Source organism: Aquarana catesbeiana, linkage group LG01 (genome assembly GCF_042186555.1).
Source record: "Aquarana catesbeiana isolate 2022-GZ linkage group LG01, ASM4218655v1, whole genome shotgun sequence".
In the NCBI taxonomy this organism is placed as follows: Eukaryota; Metazoa; Chordata; class Amphibia; order Anura; family Ranidae; genus Aquarana; species Aquarana catesbeiana.
Window position 1 is genome coordinate 946305294 of NC_133324.1, and position 21708 is coordinate 946327001.

The 21708-nt window shown below is 43.2% G+C and overlaps 1 protein-coding gene across 1 annotated transcript in view; it reads right to left on the reverse strand.

Moving 5' to 3' along the window:
* Nucleotides 1-21708, reverse strand: part of LOC141121259 (von Willebrand factor A domain-containing protein 5A-like) — a 197996-nt gene that overhangs the window by 102277 nt on the left and 74011 nt on the right. The window contains exon 7 of the mRNA XM_073611071.1: nucleotides 1291-1460. Coding sequence (XP_073467172.1) covers nucleotides 1291-1460 — 170 coding nt within the window. The remainder of the gene's footprint in view (nucleotides 1-1290; nucleotides 1461-21708) is intronic.

The window sequence follows — 21708 nt, forward strand, 5'->3', positions numbered from 1 at the left end:
AGCTAGCTGCCATAACCCCGGTATCCTCTTCTTTAGCGGGCGGTCCGCTTTCAGATAAAAGTGGTCTCTGCGGCAGATTCGCCACAAGATCACTTTTATCGGCGGTGAGAGAAGGGACCGGTGCCCTCCACCACTTACCAGAGCCGTCGGTAGCAGCGGAGGCGATCGGATCCTTCTCCTGGCTTAGTATGGAGACGAGTGAGGGGAAGATGGCCCCCACCCGTCTCCATATTATTGCAGGGCGGAAGTGATGTCAAAACATCACTTCCGCCCATAGATCTTAAAGGGCCATTTTTATTTTTTGTATTGCATTTTAGTATAAATATGAGATCTGAGGTGTTTTTGACCCCCGATCTCATATTTAAGAGGTCCTGTCATGCATTTTTTTATTACAAGGGATGTTTTCATTCCTTGTGATAGAAATAAAAGTGACACAATTTTTTTTTTTAAAAGCACAGTGTAAAATGAGAAAAAAAAAGAGAAAAATAGGAAAAAAACATTTTTTAAACGCGAGGTCGCGTGCAGAAGCGAACGCATACGTGAGTAGCGGCCGCATATGAAAACGGTGTTCAAACCACACATGTGAGGTATCGCCATGATCAGTAGAGCAAGAGCAATAATTCTAGCCCTAGACCTCCTCTGTAACTCAAAACATGCAACCTGTAGAATTTTTTAAACATCGCCTATGGAGATTTTTATGGGTAAAAGTTTGTTGACATTCCACGAGCAAGCGCAATTTTGAAGCGTGACATGTTGGGTATCAATTTACTCGGCGTAACATTATCTTTCACAATATTAAAAAAAAATTGGGCTAAATTTACTGTTGTCTTATTTTTTATTTTAAAATGTGCATTTTTTCCAAAAAAAGTGTGCTTGTAAGACCGCTGCGCAAATACGGTGTGACAGAAAGTATTGCAAAGATTGCCATTTTATTCTCTAGGGTGTTAGAAAAATATATATATATAAATAATGTTTGGGGGTTCTAAGTAATTTTCTAGCAAAAAAAATGTTTTTAACTTGTAAACAACAAATCTCAGAAATAGGCTTGGTCCTTAAGTGGTTAATGCCTTGCGTTGGTTCTAGAATTAGTGGCACTGGAGGTGCCAAATTGCAAAAAAAAAAACATAGGAAATGTTGAGCACTAAAGGCACTTACATAAGGGACAACCCATGGCCTGCCTGATGCCAAGTGGCTTTTCCATAAATGTACAACTGTTTAGTATTTACAAGTATACTGAAAAACTGTTTCATTCCGTCTGTCTTAGATGGTCAATTTGGGCAATTTACTGACCCTGGCACTATGAATCCGCTGAGGGGCATTTGGCTCAGAATTCATTGACCATTCCATACTCCCAGACCGGTCCACGAGGAAAATAAACTCGCCGCAATTGGACTGCTCCTGTCCAGCTGGGAAACTCGGGTAGAAATTCAACATGGCCACCGACTCCGCCATAATGGACCCTACAGAACACAGGGAGAAAATAAGATTGTAACAAAGAGACTAAGAAAAAAAATGCCACAGACTATTATTGTTATTACCAGCAAATGTGTCTTTCACCAACAGTTATTTAGGGGTGGACATATTTACCTGGTTCTGTCATATTCTCCTCATTTTCTTACCCTAATTCTGCATACACATGATCGGACATTCCGACAACAAAACCGTGGATTTTTTTCAGAAGGATGTTGGCTCAAACTTGTCTTGCATACACACGGTCACACAAATGTTGTCAGAAATTCCGAACGTCAAGAACACGGTGACGTACAAGACATACGTCAGGACTATAAAAAGGAAGTTCAATAGCCAGTGCGCCACTCGTACTTGATTCCGAGCATGTGTGGAATTTTGTGCGTCAGACTTGTTGTCGGAAAATTTGAGAACCTGCTCTCAAACATTTGTGTGCGGAAATTCCCACAGCAAATGTCCAATGGAGCATATACACAGTCGGACTTTCCGACAACAAGCTCACATCGGACATTTCCCGTCGGAAACTCCAACCCCGTGTACACGGCATTATACTGGCTATCCCCCCTTCAGTTCATCATGAACGATGCTGCTAGACTCATCCAACTTACCAACCATTCAGTGTCCCCACCCCTCTCTGTCAATCCCTCCACTGGCTTCCGCTGACCTAACATATTACATTCAAAATACTAACAATAGGTACAAAGCCATCCACAGCTCTGCCCCAACTACATCACTGACTTAGTCTCAGAATATCAATCAAATGGTTCTCTTAGTTCCTCCCAAGACCTCCTGCTCTCTAGCTCACTTGTCACCTCATCCCATGCTCACCTCCAGGACTTCTCCAGAGCCTCTCCCATCAGCTGGAACTCTCTACTCCAATCTGTCCGACTATCTCCTAATCCACTTTCAGACGATCCCTGAAAACTCATCTCTTCAGAGAGGCTTATCCTGCCCCCACCTAACAACTGTACTTTTATTTTCTCCACCAGCCCATCCCACACAGTTACTACCTTTTGTATCTTTTGACCCTCCCTCTTAGATTGTAAGCTCTAACAGGGCAAGGCTCTGATTCCTACTGTATAAAACTGTATTGTAATTGCACTGTCTGCCCTTATGTTGTAAAGCGCTGCGTAAACAGCCAGCGTTATATAAACCGGGCCGTCTTTAACGCAAGGCAAATGGGGCAGCTGCCCTGGGCCCATCAGGGGCAAAACAGCTGCCCCTGATGCCCATGCTGCCTGCACATAGGGGGCCACCCACGCCCCATGATGGCACTGCCTGTGGAGCAACCAGGTACATAAAGACAGCGGTTTTCCACAGGAAGCAGGGAAGGGGGTGGGACCGGGTGCCCCACTGGCAATTAGACCCTGCCCCAATGCAGTGTGTAAGGTCGGTAGAAGGCTGCGACTGAAGGTGGAGCTGTGTAATGGATTTGGAGTGGGAGAGCCCCAGAGCGCGGATTGGATGTGGAGTGAGCTAGCAGGTAGGGTGCACTGATGAGGCTGCACTAATGAGGAGGCACTGATGAGGTGGCACTGATGAGGCTGCACTAATGAGGAGGCACTGATGAGGCAACACTGATGAGGTAGCACTAATGAGGCTACACTGATGAGGCACTGATGAGCCTGCGATGATTATCAGTGTAAATGTCCCGTCACAGGAAAGTCACCTGCTGGCTTTCCTTTCATCAGACAGTGAGAGCCATTGGCTCTTTACTGTGATCAGTAATGCGCTGTGTCTGAGGGACACAGCTCACCACCGATCGCCGTGTTGTGCGTCCCCAGGGGCGCACATGTGTGGCAAGAATGGAAGGACGTCACATGACGTCCTCCCAGAACAAAAGCGGTTCCACCCCGCCGTCATTATACAATAGAGTTTAATGTTGCTGATGTGCAATAGATCTAAATGTGGGAGCATCCAAATGGCAGGCAAAATATTTCACTGCAGAGCAGTGTTTCTATCTATTGTAATTTCTTAGAGGTGGATGTCCAAGCCTTTTTTTTATCCCAAGGCTTAAAGAGGCTGTAAAGGGTAAAGATTTTTTACCTTCATACATTCTATGCATGAAGGTAAACAACCTTTCAGTGTGCAGTTCCCCCCAGCACCCCCAACTTACCTGAGCCCGACTGCGGTCCAGCGATGTGCACGAGAGCCTCTCCCAGGTCTCTCCCTTCTTATTGGCTCAGACACAGCAGCGGGAGCCATTGAACAGACCTCTAATTGAAAGGAGGCCTTGGGGCCAACCCAGAAAACTCCTCTGGCCAGGTGGCCAAAAACAACCTTGAAACAGAAGAACAAAGGCGGACAATAAACAGTCTAGTTTGGCCTGCTCAGTCTCACCACCACGGGGATCAAACAAAATGGATGACAACACACAAAAGTTTTCCACAAATTTTAGTACAAGTGATTTTCTTTTAAAAAATTGTGAAAATACCACAACCCCCATCCTCCCAAGAATCTGAAAAGTTATTGGATAAAAAATAGATGCTAGTAATTTCTACAAATTATGTAAGTCTTCATACTGTGTATAGGCAAAATGGGATTCCTGACAGCTGTGTAACTACGATTCTATAATAATTATTTTCAAGAGCCAAAAGGAGGATGGAAAATGATCATGCCAATATTCTACAACATTAGCGAACAAAACAACCATGTGCTGAAAGATATCTCCTTTAAAAAAAAAAAAAAATCACACTTTAAAACTGAACTGCAGGCATGAAAACTTTCATTTAAATATATGCTGTGCGTTGTCCACTGCTGCCATTGTGTGACAACACGCGGCGCTAGGACATATCCTTTGACGCTATTCCAACACATATATCTGAATGGCCCTAATGGTTTCTGTACTGTTCCAGTAATTTTGTTTATTCCATCCTCATTTTGTACATTAGCTCCACCACTTTCCTTTGTATACACAGAACCATGACATTGGGGGAGATTTACTAAAACTGGAGTGTGCAAAATCTGGTGCAGTTCTGCATAGAAACCAATCAGCTTCCAATCAGGCAATGCAGTCTGACTTAGGGGGTGATTTGACAGACATCTGTGTGGGGTCCTTCACCTATGTCTATACAAATCACCCCCCTGAAGTCGCCAAAAGTAGTACAGGAAGTACTTTTGGGAATCGTTGCGGCCCTGCACCAATTTGGACGGTGCCATTGCCGGCAATATCCGCCACTTTGGCATGCAATTTAACATGTCAAAAAGCATGCAAAATCGCTCCAAATGTGAACCTACGCTTGTTGTCAAAGCTTAATTGAACAAGGTGAAATTAGAAGCAGATTGGCTACCATGCACAGCTGCTCCAGTTTTAGTAAATGTTCCCCATTATGTTATAAAGGGTCTACATTCTAACAGGTGGCCACGCTTGACTCTACCATGATGATTGGCTGTGCCTAGATTCCGTCAATCACTTCTGATAATCGAACAAATATCTGCGTGTGTCAGGAGAATTGATTGTAATTCAGAAATTTCTTATTTTTGCTAGACCAGTTACATTGTAAGTGGTAGATCATATTTTTGGTCATTATTTTCAGTCTATCACAAAATGTGAAACAATACCATCTATGCAGCATCGGTCAAAAGTTTAATCAATGATTGTGATCACTCCTACTTAACACAGTATTGATATGATCATTCAATCAGTATTTTGATGCAACTAAAATGATCAAATTGCTTACTCTTCCAGTATCTGGCGCACTTTGAGGCTATCCCCCCCCCCCAGACACAATAGGGGCTGACATATTGTGGGAACATTTTCTCTAAGCAAGTTGTGGAACCATCAAGTTTCAGATATTGGGCCAATATGCCATAAGGTTTTTGGAACTATTCATATGAAAATAAGTTTATATCCCTGGCTTGAAAATAGTTGATGAGATTTTTGCAAATATCCTTTTAATGGAAGAAATAATAAGGTCCACATACCTGAGATGGCCCACATGATGCACTGGGTGCTGGAGAAGCTCCCCCCCCCCCCCCGAGCACCTCTATTGGGAATTGATATCACTGGTTTCACCATTCTAGGAGCCAACTTACACTCGAGCTCCTGATGAAGCGGATTGTCTCAAATCCGGGAAACACGTTGAGTTGATAATACCTGTTGTGACGGGAGTCACTTTGGGTGGGGGGGCTTGTGGAACCCAGCTTACCTTGGAGAAGTGGTTCTCAACTCCTGTCCTCAGGACCCACTAACAGGCCAGATTTTAAATATTACCTTTGGGGAGATGCAGACTAGATTACTGCAATCACTGAGCAGCAAATATCACCTGTGATGTATTTCAGTTACCTTGCAAATCTGGCCTGTTAGTGGGTCCTGAAAACAGGAGAACAACTGCCTTAGAGAGCTCTGAAAACTCCTTGTCCAGCTCCCCTGGCCCCTCCTATGTGTAAGTCACCCTGTGTCTACTAGGGGTACAGGTTATTTTCCCCTAATGTTCATTTATGCAGATGTAATCCAGTGAAGTGGGAAGAGTATAAATAAATTGAGGTCTCCATTGCCATTTTGCTCTTGTTTCATTTTAGATTTAGATTTTTTGAATTTCAGCCAAACCTGATTGAACCCTCCATTCTCCTCTTTGGGGGCCAGATGTAAACAAACTTGTGTCTGTATACACCTAGCTACTTCTGGGTCCATTCCAATATGGCGAACCCCCCCCCCCTAAAAACGGAAAGGGGGTCCGTTTCCCTCCAGCTGTCCGGATCGGATAAGAGGGCAGCCAGGTGTAAACAGACAGCTGGTCAGTTTACATCTGGCTGCCCAAAGAGCAGGGCGGGCTGTGTCCGTTTTTACTCTGCATAAGTGGAGCGGGAGCAGACCTGTCATCCATCTGCTCTGCTCAGCCAGCAGGGGATCAGCAAAAATGGATCTGACTCGCATAAAAGGGGCCTTAAAGAGGAAGTAAAGTCTTCCTCTTTAATTGTACCTACAGGTAAGCCTATAATAAGGCTTACCTGTAGGTGTAACAGAATCGCTTCCCACACTCCACTTGAGTGCTTCCGTCATATACTGCTTCCTCCAATCTGAATATAGATATTACAACCATGAACTAGGCAGGACTCGTTTGGCTGCAAAGCTGGAACATGAACTGTTTATTTGAACAAAAGTCACACAGATCTACACTCAAGGGACAACCCCCCCCTACTTTGCATAATGACACACATATACATCCCATAATACTTTTCTCCCAAGGCAGACAGACACAATAGAACAATGAGATACAGGCACTTAACACATAGCAACCCCCACCCCACCTCAAACCATCTAGCAATGGTCTTTGAAGAAAGGGGGACTTTATCTTCATATATTCTTGAGATCAGACTGGGGTTCTTGGTCATCCTGTGCCCCTAATAGACACAAGGTAACTTACACATAGGAGGGGCTGGGGGAGCTGGACAAGGAGTTTCCACAGTTCTCCAAGAGAAGCAGGGTTCCACAAGCCCCCCCGCCCAAAGTGACTCCCGTCACAATAGTTACTGTCAATATCCCCTAAACTTGCACCGTTTAGGAAATATTCACTATATACACTACCGCCAATGTCAATCGGCGCTTGCACCGCTCGTGCCATTTCTTTATGGCCCGTTCTGTGACCGGAGGACCACTCATGCGTGGGAGTGACGTCATCGCGGCAATCACAGTGCCAGAGCCCGCAAACCCAGAAGTAACTCCGGGAAAGATGTCGGCCCTGTCAGTGGTGTGCCGGCGCCGATTCAGGGCATCATTCCAATGTAAGTATTTCATAATGAGCTAGTATGCGATGCATACTAGCTCATTATGCCTTTGTCTTGCAGGTTTGTTTTTTTTTTTTTTGGAGGTTTGCAACCTCTTTAATGTGAAAATTGGAAATGATCTCCCCATTGTTTGCGATTAACAGGTCCAGTAGAGTATCAAATCTAGCTGGGGCTTCTATAATTTGTCACATTATATGATTCTATAATAAGTTTATACATTTCCACGCTTTCAATTTACAAGCAGTGTTATAGCACCAGTCAATATCAGGGTAGTTAACGTGTCCATTAACACTGTTATCCCAGCCCATGCCCTAATTGTTTCCATTTGTGAAAGGGTCTGAGTTTCTACCTCATCATTAACACTGGGAAGTCTGTAATAAACACCAATATTCAACTTATTACCATGCACATCCATATATAACACTCCCTATAATGCCTCAACCAAGAGGGCGATGGCTGCTCTGCGGCCAGGTTACGTGCGATTTCCTATACCCACTCTAGTTGCGCAGTTGCGCTCTCTTTTGAAACCAACACTTCAATGTTTTTTTTTACCTGAACATGACATTTTTTCAGTATTTAACCATTTGCCTCCTGGAGAAAATGACCACTTACCCAGCAGATTGTGACACTATTGCGCTCAGGAGCTTGATCTGAAACTTTACACACCAGTGTTACACTAACCTATTGTGTTTAATATGACTACCCACTTCAATAGTGTCGTGGAACATTTGGGGTGTGCATGATTCGCTAAAACGCACCACGATTAGCTTGTCTCCAGAAATTCCATCCGGCCATAATAGGCCTACAGGAAACCAGCCTCACGTAAGACACGGTGACATTTTTACAATGTTCCTGGGTGGGCAAGGCTTACCACTCCATGTACTCTGCATACTCTCGCGCAGTGAGTGTATTGGTCCATAAGTCCTTGGCTTACCAGGAATTAGACTCTGTGGTGGACCCCATGGGAAGATATGTGTTTCTGTACTGTAAATTGTTTACCTTGAATATCATACTGTTACTCAAATCAGGCAAGGACCTATTAGATGCTAGCTCATACAGACCCATCTCATTGCTCCAAAGGGACGGCAAAATACTAGCCTTAAAGCGGAGTTCCCCCCCGATGTCTTCTGGGAGACACATGTGTCCCAGAAGACAGCAGGGACCAGGACCAGTGAGGACGCGCAGCACGACTCATGCATGCGCAGTAGGGAACCAGGCTATGAAGCCGCAAGGCTTCACTTCCTGATTCCCTTACCGAAGATGGCGGCGGGTGCTGATATCGTGGGCACCCTGGACAGGTAAGTGTCCTATTTTAAAAGTCAGCAGCTGGAGTATTTGTAGTCTGGCTGCATCCATTTTAACTGTGGGCAGCTGAAGCTGCTGCCTGTTCACTTCCTGGATTTACACAGAGGCACACCTCCAGCTCTGCAGCTCTCATTGGCCCTCTTATGACTCACCCCCCCCTTCCTGGCAAACTCTCAGGAGAGTGAGAGAGCTGTTCATGACGTCAGAAGCCTAGGCTAATGACCAGACAAGAAACAGGAAGTGGGCTGTATAAAGTATTTACTGTCAGAAAGAAAAAAAAATTACAATCCAAAAGGTAAAACAACAACAAGGGCAGAATGTTTAATAGATGAAAAGATGAAAAAATTACTAAGGCTGCATTCACACCTGAGCATTTCACCGCGCTTTTGCCAAGTTTTTTGTTCAGGTCACCAAAAAGGGAGAAAAATGTCTGCAATCTGCCTCAAAGAAGCTCATGTTCTTTTTTTGAGCTTACGGCGTTTTTCAGGTGTTTTGCTTCAGGTGACAAAACACTCAGATGTGAACAGGTGCCATTGAAATGAATGGGATTTGAGCATTTTCCAGGCTTTTTTTTCTGGCGTTTTACAAGCTTTTTATGAGCTGAAAACGCTCAGGTGAGAATGCACCCTGAAGGTCCGCTTTAAGGATGATCCACTTTCCATGTATTCCATCACTGGTTTCAACATGGGCAAGCAAGCTGAGTTGCACCCAGCCCATCCCAGTTATCTTACTCCCAGTCCAACCATATGCTGAACCTTGACACCAAAGAGACAGCAAAATCATTTGGTTGAGGTGAACCTGGTGACAAAATTACTTCTTTTGTCTTCTTGATGATTACAATACCTATCAATAGTAGGAGGGCTGCTTTGGGTCATTTGATAGGACGCTCAAAGAAAAAAAAGACCATTACTTACCTGCTCAGTAAGCAAGAGATCCCTCCCCTGGTTGACAAACCCCCCCCCCCCCCGAGTACTAAGTTCTTCTGCTCCAGATCTTAAATGAGAGCTTCCAAACATGCTCACAACTAACAGAAGTATTCACCATTTAACTGTTGTTGTTCCAGCTGTGCATATATGTGAGCATCTATCCAGTGACGGACTGTAATGCAGGGCATAGGGGCACCGCCACCCCTATCTATGCGTCCGGCCCCCTAATCACGGATTCCAATGGGGATTTTTTTTGAAGCACGTGATTAGAGCCAGAGGCTCTAATAGACTTGAAAAAAGGGTGGGCTCGGGGCGTAGAGCACTTCCTCCCCCCCCCCGAGCCCACCCAGTTGTGGGACAATAGTGAATAAATATTTGCTATTGTCTTCCTGATTCTCCTCCCAGGCAATCAGGAAGCGGGTTATGACACCCGTCACCCGATTGGCCTAAAGGAGAAGCACTCCTATTGGCCGCCAAGGGAGGAGGAGGGAGGAGACGCATGGCGGAAGCTGCCATGATGCCGAGGAGGAGGAGGAGACGCAGGGGAAGTCGCCGCCCCAGAGGAAGCGCTGCCCCGATAAGTGCAGGGCTGGTGACCGACCGCTACCACCAGCCGCCACTGCATCTAGTACAAGCAGCAGAAAAACTCTAGTGTTTGGGGACTTTGTTCCCATCCACTTCATACACAGACCACTGCTTAAATCACTTCTCCAATGATCCATTTAAAGTGTTACTAAACCCACAACAGTAAAATCAGTCTGTATATGCAGTAAAGCATGCTTGTTATACTCACTGTGCAACCTAAGGGGTTAATCCTCCGCATTGTGTAAAATGGTTGTTTGATCCTGTCTTCTCTGATCTTCCCCTTCTTACATTGCCCCCCAAAAACAGCTCGAGATACGACAGAGTGAATGGAGTCAGGCTGCACATGCTCAGTTTGGTGTGTATTGATAGAGTTTTTTTTTTTTTTTTATTGGGAAAGTGCATGTGATTAGCACAGGGCCAATCAGCAATGTCCAGACAAAGGGTCTGGGGTCCTGCATCCTGATAGGACAGCCAGTGCAGTATGAAAACTCTTCCTACAAGCTTTAACCACGCACTGATAGAAGTCACAAGACTGTTATATACTGCTGATGAGAAAAGGTATTTAGCAATTCATTGTGGGAGAACAGATATAGTGAATGCAAGCTCCTGGGTGTAGTAACACTTTAATGTCCAAATAGGAAAGTTTTAGCTACAGCCCAATTACATACAAATACAAATCATCTCAAACTTACCAGGGATCTTTTTTGGATTAAAATTTTATCTGAATTTTCGGTGGACTAGGGCCCACAATTTTTGTGCAACTATAACAAAAACAAATCAGATAAATTTCTCATTTAAACGTGTGAGCAGAAAAAAAAAAAGAAAGGTGTGGGGAAATTAAGTAACAGGTAACCTTTGATTTGAGCAGGAAGGTTCAAAAAGACAAATATTCTGTGTAGAAAAAAGGTTGAAGTATGAATGAAAAAGATCACCCATGTGTCTCTACAAGATCGGACTTTTTGACAACAAACATGCAAATTAGCTGTTTTTAAGGCAATATCTGACCGTGTGTACGCTCCATCGGACAAACTTTTCTGGTTTTCATTGGATAAATATTCGCTGTGCGAACAGACAAACTTGGCGTCAACAAAAGTCAGATGGAGCAAAGTCCGATCGTGTGTACACAAAACCATCGGACTTTTGTACAAAGTACAAACACGTATGCTCAGAACCAATGCAAAAGATCAGACAACAATACAGAAGTGGACCAAAGGGTGGCGCCGGAGAATTGAACGTCCTCTTTTGAAGTGTCGTCAGTACGTTGAAACGTCACTACGTTCGTGTTTGTTGCCGAAAAAGTCCTGCCGTGTGTATGCTTAATAAGTTAACACCCTTTGTACAAAAATCCACGGGAAAGTTTGTACAAAGTCCGATCGTGTGTATGAGGCTTATGACTAACAACAAACATATGAACAATTATAAAAAAAAAATATACACTATATTAACAAAAGTATTGGGATGCCTGCCTTTACATGCATATTAACTTTTAATGGTATCCCAGTCTTATGCCCTGTACACACGATCAGACATTGATCAGACATTCCGACAATAAAATCCATCTGATTTTTTCCGACGGATTTTGGGCCAAACTTGTCTTGCATACACATGGTCGCACAAAGTTGTCGGAAAATCTGATCGGTGACGTCGGGACTATAAACGGGGCTGTAGCCAATAGCTTTTGTCTCTTAATTTATTCTGAGCATGCGTGGCACTTTGTGCGTCGGATTTCTGTACACACGATCGGAATTTAACAGATCAGATTTTGTTGTCGGAAAATTTTATAGCCTGCTCTCAAACTTTGTGTGTCGGAAATTCCGACGGAAAAAGTCCGATGGAGCCCACACACGATCGGAATTTCCGACAACACAATCCGATCGCACTTTTTCCGTCTGAGTTCTTACCTCAACCCGACAAAGCACCTTTGGGATGAATTAGAGGGGAGACTGGGAGCCAGACCTTCTCATCTAACATCAGTGCCTGACCTCACAAATGGGCTTCTGGAAGTATTCCCATAGACACACTCCTAAACCTTGTTCCTAGAAGAGTTGAAGCTGTTAAAGCTCCAAAGGGTGGGCCGACTCAATATCCCCCCCCTTTCTCTCTTTCCCCTCCCTCCCCTTTCCCCACCTTCTCCTTCCCCCCTTCCCCCCTCCCCTTTCCTCCCCTCTCCCTCCCCTCCCTCCCCTTCCCCTCCTTTTCTGGGCAGTGGTCTACGACTAGACATATGCATAAAGTGTGTTTCGGTTACTAGGTACCAGATACAGGACTGCTGAGAATTTAAGCACTACATTAACACAAAGCAGTTTACAGTTCTTTCTAGTGTAAGTAAATAACTCCCTTTATCCACTTTTTCAAAAATGTTTGCCCTCCTCTTTTCACATTTCTAAACTTCTCCTGAATCATTAGGTCCGTCTTCATTTTGCCCTGAGTAAGCCATTCCCATGTTGTGAATTTTACAGGATTTGACCATGTGAGTAGTTATGATGGCTAAGACGTTTTGTCCGCTCTAGCAATCTCTTACATAGGTTTTTTTGCACTGTCCCTTCCCTCACCCTGGTAATCCACCTGTTTATTTTATCTAACTGTAGTATTTTGTGTCACCACAAGATGGCAGTACTTAGTAAAAATTACGTAGGCAAGTGATGATCATCATCAAATGATGATGGCTACCTACGTACAACGTCCAGACTAAATTCACGAAACGCAGAGGCGTAACTATAACCTTCAGGGCCCCAGTGCAAGAAACCATGAAGGGCCCCTGACCCGCACTATGATGGGGGGGGTATTGTGAAAGGATGAGGGGCAGTATGACGGGGTATTTTGACAGGAGGGGGCAGTGTGACCAAAGAAGGGTATCTGGAAAGTGTGACCAGAGGGGGGAGTGTGATAAGAGGGGGCACTGTGAAAGAAGGGGGGCAGTGTGACAAGAAGGGGCAGTACGATGGGGGCAGTGTGACAGGAGGGGGCAGTATGACAGGGGGATATTGTGACAAGAGGGGGGCAGTGTGACAGGAAAAGGATACCTGGGAAGTATTACAAGAGGGGGGCAGTGTAATGAGGGAGCACTGTGAAAGGAGGGGGACTGTTTAACAAGAGGGGGGTAGTGTGACAGGAGGGGGTAAATATGACAGAAGGGGGCAGTGTGACGAGGGGGCAGAATGATGGAGGGGCAGTATTACAGGAGGGGGCAGTATGACAGGAATGTATTGTGCCAAGGGGGCAGTGTGACAGGGGACAGTGAGACAGGTGGGGGCAGTGTGATGGGGAAATAGTATGACGTGGGCAGTGTGATAAAAGAGGGGCTATGAAATATTATAGTGATAATTCACGGACATATTGAATACTGTGTTAATTGCCTTATTTCTCATGCTACCCACATGGGTTCTTTTAGTTCACTACACTAATGGACACAGCTGTGTAGGTGAATACTGCTTGTTGATTGAGAGACTTTGCATTTATTTTTCCACCGTATACAGGAATAATTAGCTGCTATTTGACTGTTTGCTTTGAATAGTAGGATCAGTCTATCAGCGGAAGTAAGAAACTGGAGTGAAATGATAACATGACTGTCCACACTTCACTCTTAAAATATGAGCAATTGTTGATACATATATAGAAACTGTCCTTACGGACACTAGATATCAACAGTTTACTGGGGGCAGTATAAGAGGAGACTGCAGTTCTCATGCAGGACTATCCCAAATAATATCACCACTTTTCAATCCTTCCCTGGAGACAGGATCCCCGGAATGGAGTTTGCGGGGGGTTTTCTGAGCTTAGTGTCTTTTAATGACAATATTGTCAATTTTCTACAGTGACTTTTTATTTATTAAACTGGTACTTTGTAAGAACGTGGTTCACCAGAAGTGGTCAGTGTGCCACTCTCGCTGAACTCATTTTTGATATTCTGTGTTTCATTAATAAAGCCTTATATATTTTTGCTTAATTATACCGTGGTTGATCCTCCTTTTATTTACCCCCTCGGTGACATCCCTTTGTCTTAGCTTTCCAAGACTATACAGCTGACTGCTGGCGTTGGAGGAGGTATCCGGTCTGTATGACGAATCAGTCATTGCTTAATTATAATTTTTGTTTTCGAGTGGTGAAGATTCATTGATTTTTTAATTAGTGTCAATCCAACTCAATATTGAACCCTACGGACTAAGACTGGGATGCCATTAAACTTCATGTGTGTGTAAAGGCAGGTGTCCCAATACTTTTTGTAATATAGTGTAAATGCAAATGATTGGCCAAAGCTAAAAAAAAACTCAGGTAAATGCAAAAATGTTCTCTTATGATTTTTATGACCTGACTTTGGTACACAACTAATAAACCCTGGATGATTCTTCTCAGATGAGCCATATAGGTCACCTCCATTACAATATGTACCAAAGATGGCTTTGAAAACTGGTGGAACAGTAATAGATAAGGCTCTTCTCCATGGTCAACACAATCCAAAAGCCCAATGGTGATCTTGCAGTTTAGAAGAGGTATCATTGACATTGTTCCACATACTTGAAGAGAGCACAAAAATTAGCTTTATTCTAGGGCTGGGGGAATTAAAGATTAATTCCTCTATTAATCGTTAATTTTTTTGATCAATCAAAATTCTTTTGATTGGTACTCACCTCTCCGCAGGTTTCTAGGTCTTCAGGGAGTTCCGTCGGAGATCCGGTGACGTCACGGACATCGACGTCGCCAGACTCCTCCCCCTTCCCCAAGTGCCTCTGTCTGCTAACGAAGGGAAGGGGGGAGGAGTCCGGTGATGTCGATGTCCGTGACGTCACTGGACAGCCTGGACAGTGATGGTAAATATGGATGTGGTTAAATGGGATCATTCAGTGAGCTAAGTGTAGACAAATTTGATAACCTCCGCTTTTAACATTGTTGTCCTTAGAGGCTGATAAGCTGTTATATTTTTGCCGTGTGGATCGGCTTCTGCCGTTGCCATGATGGCAGCGCTTGCTTTTTGATTAACGTGTGATGTCCTAGCCATGCCCCGCTATGTCCGACTTACGTCAGTGCTACAGTTTGAATTTAAAACGTATTTGTGTGAACTGTGAAGTTAAGTCATGGATTGTGGAAACTAACTAGTCTCGGGTGATTGTATATAGTGTATACCACATTTATCATTGACTAATGCAGAGTTGCAATGCAAGGAGATCAGCTAAAAGTAGTTGGATCTGTATGTGCGTTTTAATTAATCAAAATTAGTCGATTAATCGATTAAAAAAAAAAACGATTAATCGAACACGAAAATTTTAATCAGTAACAGCCCTACTTTATTCCTATATCATCTACAGGAAGATTTACAGAGAAAGAATCTGCAAATGAGATGTGACCGGTTACGTCCTGGCAAGGAGCCCATAATGGCAGACAAACCATTATAAACATAGCAAAAATAAGATTTCTCAAAATAATGGATATTTAACCATCATTATGCTGTACACTGGAGGTCTTCGCTGATTTGAAGGAGGTTTGTTACCTACTGATATAACTTTAGAGAAAGGCTGAGAGGAACAAAACATTTTAAATCGGTGTTCACTCAACTTGCTTGGATTAAAAAGTAAATTAATGATCGCTGAAGACATTCATCCTAATTTTTTTTTGCAACAATTGGTAAATAATGGATTTTTAATTGGTGTCTTCAAGGGAGGTTTGAACTGTACAGGACCAAGGAAGGCATTTCTCTGGACATCTCTAACATACTCCTAAGCCTCGTACACATGATCGGATTGTTGGCCAACAAAACCGTGGAATTTTGTCCAAAGGGTGTTGGCTCAAACTTGTCTTGCATACACACGGTCACACAATTGTTGGCCAACAATTACGAATGTAGTGACGTACTACGTGGTTTTTCAGCTCTTTAGTGCCACCCTTTGGGCTCCTTCTGCTAATTTCGTGTTAGTAGAAGTTTTATGAGTGTTGATTCGCGCTTTTCTTTTTGCGTTTTTCATTTTGCGCTTTTCAGTTCGTTTCTGAACGGCCGTTCGTCAACCAGACATGTTGCGGAATCGGAGGAGATAACATGTCATTTATTATTGGCCTTGGAGTTATTGCTTTGACATTATTTTTTTGGTTGAATAATGATTTGATTTGGTATATTTTCTATATTTTTGGATGCATAGAATGCACTTTTTGGTTAAGTTCTATTGGCAGATAGCATGTCTAATTTTATTTGTTTTCTTTTTTTAATGCACAATAAAAAAATTGTTTAGAATAATACTTGGCTATGTGTTTTACTTCAAATGACAGTTTGGGAGTAGGCAGTTACATTTAAAAAAATACAATGTAAAATTGACAAGGAACACCAACATAGTTGTATCTTTGATCTTAAAAACAACCGGATAATGGTGTTGTAGTAACTTGCACAAATAAAAAAAAAAAGCATAATAATATTATTCTTGATATCACTAGAAAAAAAGAAGCCTTTGAAAGATCGTTTGCAATAACTCCATCAGTATCACCAGCAAAGCAGCTTCATTATTATCCCATTAAAGAAGAAGAGAATTGTGCGCTGCATTTGGAGATTTCATAATTTGCCACGTCACGAATGTGAACTCTCCATTGTGAACACTAGTTTACAACACGACTGCTTCCGGCTCATCCTTGCTTCCGAGCATGCGTGTTTGTACTTTGGACTTTTGTTCAATGGACTTGTGCACACACGATAGGAAAGTCTGACAACACACATTTGTTGGTGGAAAATTTGAGAGCATGCTAGCCAACATTTGTTGGCGGAAAGTCCGAAAACAAATGTCCGATGGAACGTACACACGGTCAGACTTACCGCCAACAACCTCACATCCAACATTTCACGTCGGAAAGTCCAATCGTGTGTACGGGGCTTTACAGATCTCATAAGTAAAATGTTTGAGCCACAACAAGGGTTACAGCATAAGAGACCCGTGGGCCTATGTCTGGGGTAGCAGGGTTACAGGGGACAAAAAAGGTACAAACATTTACTGAACGGAATACTTTTTTGTTGACATAACTAATCATTCTAATCAAGTGCAACCAAAAAGACAATAATTATTTTTAAAAAATGACCCTAAATTTCCAGATAATCTAGAACAGCTTTTCTCAAACTTTTTACCCCAGGGGAAACCTTGAACTAATTTTCAGGTCTTGAGTATCCCCTGCTAAAACCTATTCAGTGGAGGTCAGTAGGGAAAATGACCATTACATTGGTGGCCTTTTAGCCTCATACACACTATAGGACTTTGTACAAACTTTCCCATGGATTTTTGTACAAAGGGCGTTGGCCTTAAACTAATTAGACATACACATGGCAGGACTTTTTCATCCAACTTTCACCAAATCACGTGGTTTTTCAGCTCTTTACTGCCACCCTTTGGTCAACTTCTGTATCGGCGAGATTTGACACCTGCAAGCCCCATCGTGGGAGCCAGCGCCGAGCTGGCTCACTCATTGGGAAAGGAAAAATGTGTTTTTTCCTTTCGCGATGAGCGACAAGCATTGCTGACAGGTGTTTGGTATGAATCATGAGGGGGAACACCATGCCAAATTTTAAATAAAAAAATGGCATGGTTCCCTCCAGAAGCATACCAGGCCCTTAGGTCTGGTATGGATTTTAAGGGGAACCCCCTACGCCAAAAAAAACGGTGTGGGGGTTCCCTCCAGAATCCATACCAGACCCTTATCCGAGCACGCAGCCCAGCCAGTCAGGAAAGTGGGTGGGGATGAGCGATGGCCCCCCAAACCGTACCAGGCCACATGCCCTCAACATGGGGGGGTTAGCACTTTGGCCCCCACCCCGAAGCACCTTGTCCCCATGTTGATGAGGACAAGGGCCTCTTCCTGACAACCCTGACTGTTGGTTGTCGGGGTCTGCAGGCGGAGGGCTTATCGGAATCCGGGAGTTCCATCATGCCCCGGGACTGTGACGTCATAAGGGGTGGGGTCACCGGGTGACATCAACCGGTGACCACGCCCCATGCCTATATAAGTCGTTACGCACCTCGCACACGGCATTACAGCGGGAGACAGCGTTGTGTCAACATCGGAAGAAGAGAAGAAGGAACAAGACGACGGAGAAGACCAGACCACCGCTAGCAAAAGAGCGGCAAAAGAGCAGAAGATAGCGGAGGAGCCTGGCAGAAGAAGAGAGCGGGAGAAGAACCGGAGACCTGAAGAAGAGGCCGGAGAGCAGGAGAAGAACTGGACACTGGGAGAAGAGGCCAGAGAGCGGGAGAAGAACCGGACACCAGGAGAAGAGGCCAAAGAGAGCGGAGAAGTCAGAAGAGACCCCCGAAGTCGGAAGAGGACCCCCCGGAGCTGCCTAATAAATTATTTTAAAAACTTGTCTAGTGTGTTTCTTTATTGACACTTTTTTCCCCAGTTGAATGGGTAGGGGTACGATGTACCCCATACTCATTCACATAGGGTGGGGGGCTGGGATCTGGGGGCCATAAGGGGTCTCCCGGATACTGATAAGCCCTCCACCCGCAGACCCCGACAACCAACAGCCAGGGTTGTTGGGAAGATGCCCTTGTCCTCATCAACATGGGGACAAGGTGCTTTGGGGTGAGAGGGCCACCCCCTCATGTAGAGGGCATGCGGCCTGGTACAGTTCGATAGGGGGGCTCTCGCTTGTCACCACCCCTTTTCCTGACCGGCCGGGCTGCGTGCTCGATCTGGTATGGATTTTGGGGGGGAACCCCCACGCCGTTTTTTTGGCGTAGGGGGGTCCCTTTAAAATCCATATCAGGCCCTTATTCCCTCCCGCACTCGCTGCATTAGGAAAATGTGGATGATCAGGGAGCTGACAGGCAGGGATAGGAGGGGGGAGGAGGACAGAGGGAGACAGACACAGAAGAGCAAGCTGCGGATGACGGAGGCATGTAAACTGACCACGGTGTCAGGGCTCAGCAGCCATGATACACCGTGGTCAGTTTGCATAGGGGAGGGCAGAAACTGGTAGGATCAGCAAGGTATTTCAGCTGATACAGGGGGCCAAATTACACAGCGCAAGCATTGTGCTGTATAAAATGCTTTAAAGGAACGGGATCCATTTTTTTTTAAGTTAAATGCTTTAATGCAGAGAACGCATTAAAGAAGAGTTCCACCCAAAAATGGAACTTCCGCTTTAAGGTAAGGTGACCCCCTGACATGCCACATTTGGCATGTCATTTTTTTGGAGGGGGAACGGAAACCCTCTTTTTAGAGGAAGTCAGTTCACCTCTCCCCCTCCCTCTCGGCAATCATCTGGGACCTGTGACGTGTCCCAGATGATTGCCCGGCCAGTTACAGCGCACCACGCGGCTTGCGCAGTGCGTGCCCGTTTGTGAAGCCACAGCCGGGCGCCCACAGTGACAATGCCAGTGCCACAGAGAGGAGGGGGAGACGAGCGGGGCTTCATTCCCTCACATCGCTGGACCCTGGGACAGGTAAGTGTCTGATTATTAAAAGTCAGCAGTTGCAGTATTTGTAGCTGCTGACTTTAAATTTTTTTTTTTTTAAGCGGAACTCCGCTTTAAGTTGAAAAACCTTCTGCCTTTAGAACCACTAAGAAAAAAAATGGCACGGTACCTTGGTAAGTTAAAATTTGGTGGCTGTTCTTCATGACACAGTTAGGACATTTCTGCTTTGGTTCCCTTGGATTACAAATTATTTTCCTGGCGTTTTTGACAATTCCTTGCAGACCATCACCAATATCCACCTAGTTAGGGGTGATATGGGTTTGAGCGTAGTGGTACCCTGACTGGTCTTGCTCCTTCCCACTCTTTACCTTCTCTCACCCCCTCCCTTCCTCCTTCTTTTTACCTTTCCTTGTTTTCTTTTTCTTTTTATTTGGTCTTTTCATTTATGCCTTGTAGTCGGCCTGAATTGCTTATATCATTCATGTAATCCTTATCTCCACAACACCACCAAACCCTAGTCAGACTTTAGGAAGGAGGGTTGTTATAGAAGGTGTTTCCTGTTTGATATGGAACTCATTGTATGGTTATACTCTATCATTTGCACCCTTAGGTTGGATTCGCCTTTCTATGACACACAAAGTTCTGTACCTCTGCTCTTTTGTGCTGACCTTTATTATCAATGAAAATGTTTTCAATAAAAACCTACTGAAACTCAAAAATCACAGGAAAATAATGTAGGCGAATGCAACTACATGGAACCCCAAGGGAAGAGTACTTGTCGGTGTACCTATCAACTGCAAACTGGTAGTACCTTGTCCTACACATTGGTGTACAGTTCTGGCTCTAAGTGACACAGATAATTGCCACCAGACCAGTTCAATGAATGCTGTTTGCAATACAGAACAGTCGTTTTGTTAAAAAAACACAAAAGCCGCACTCCACTGTGTTTTTATGCTGAACCACAACAGGCTTTATTGGTGCCAGATTGGATCAGATAGACACAGTCACATGTGACTACACTTCTGACACTTTTCACCCAATGAGCTTAATCATTAATCAGGTACATCCATTGAGTGAAATTGTCAGCAGTAGACATGTGCAGAACGAAAAAAATAGTTTCGTTTTGGATTATTTCATTAAGTTACCAATGTCATTTTGCTGCATCTGTAACAAAATTTGTTTTGTTTAGTTTCTTTTTATTTTGTTTATTCATTTTCGACCGGATTTCAATTTTTCAAATGAATTTGAAGTATGCAAATCAAAAATGTAAAAATTATAATTTTCGAAAGACGGCTATGTTCCTTCTATTTTATCCTATTCTAATCTATTCAATTTTTTTCTATTCTATTGCAATATTTTCTACTCTATTCTTATATTTTCTATTCTATTCCTTTTTTTATATTCTGTTCTCTTCTTTTATTTTCTATTTTATTCTTTTTGAAATTCATATTTCAGAAGACTGCTATATTCTATTTCATTCTATTCGGATTTCAGAAGACGGCTATATTCTTTCTATTTTGTTCTATTCTATTTGAATTTCAGAAGATGGCTATATTTTTTCTGATTTATTCTATTATATTCTATTCTAAATTCGAATTTCAGAAGACGACTATATTCTATTGTATTTTATTCTATTTGAAATTTTAATTTCTGGAACACAGCTATATTCTATTCTATTGTAATCTATTTTATTTTTTTTTTGCTATTCTATTCTTCTAATTTATATTCTATTCTTTTATTTTTTATTCTTTTCTGTTTAATTATATTCTATTGTTTTTATTCTATTTTATAATATTCTATTCTTTTATATTCTATTTTATTATGATCTCTTATATTCTATTTTATTCCATTCCTTTATTTTATTTTCTATTCTATTCCATTCTATTTTTATTATATTCTTTAAAAAACAGCCTAAGTATGCTATCTTATTTATACCTTACTGTATTCATTGCAATATGTTTCCATTTCAAATTCAAATTCATTTTCAAATTAATTTTTGAATTCAATTTGTTTCGGATTTGTTTATTATTATTGCGATTTGGAAATTAGGATACATCTGAATAACTAAAATGTTCAAATTTTGATTTGTAATGAAACAAATTGCACATGTCTAGTCAGCGGGCAGAGTCACATCCGATGGTGGAGAGAATGTCTGGGGGACCGGATCTGGTATTAGTAAAGATTTTTGTGGTTTAGTTAAAAAAAAAAAACAACCTTATGGGGTTTTACTCCTTGAAGGGAGAAGATTGATTGTGGAGTCTGTGCACCTATGGCCAGCTGTTGCATGCTAGCCTGGAGCAGTGTCATTTCTCTTA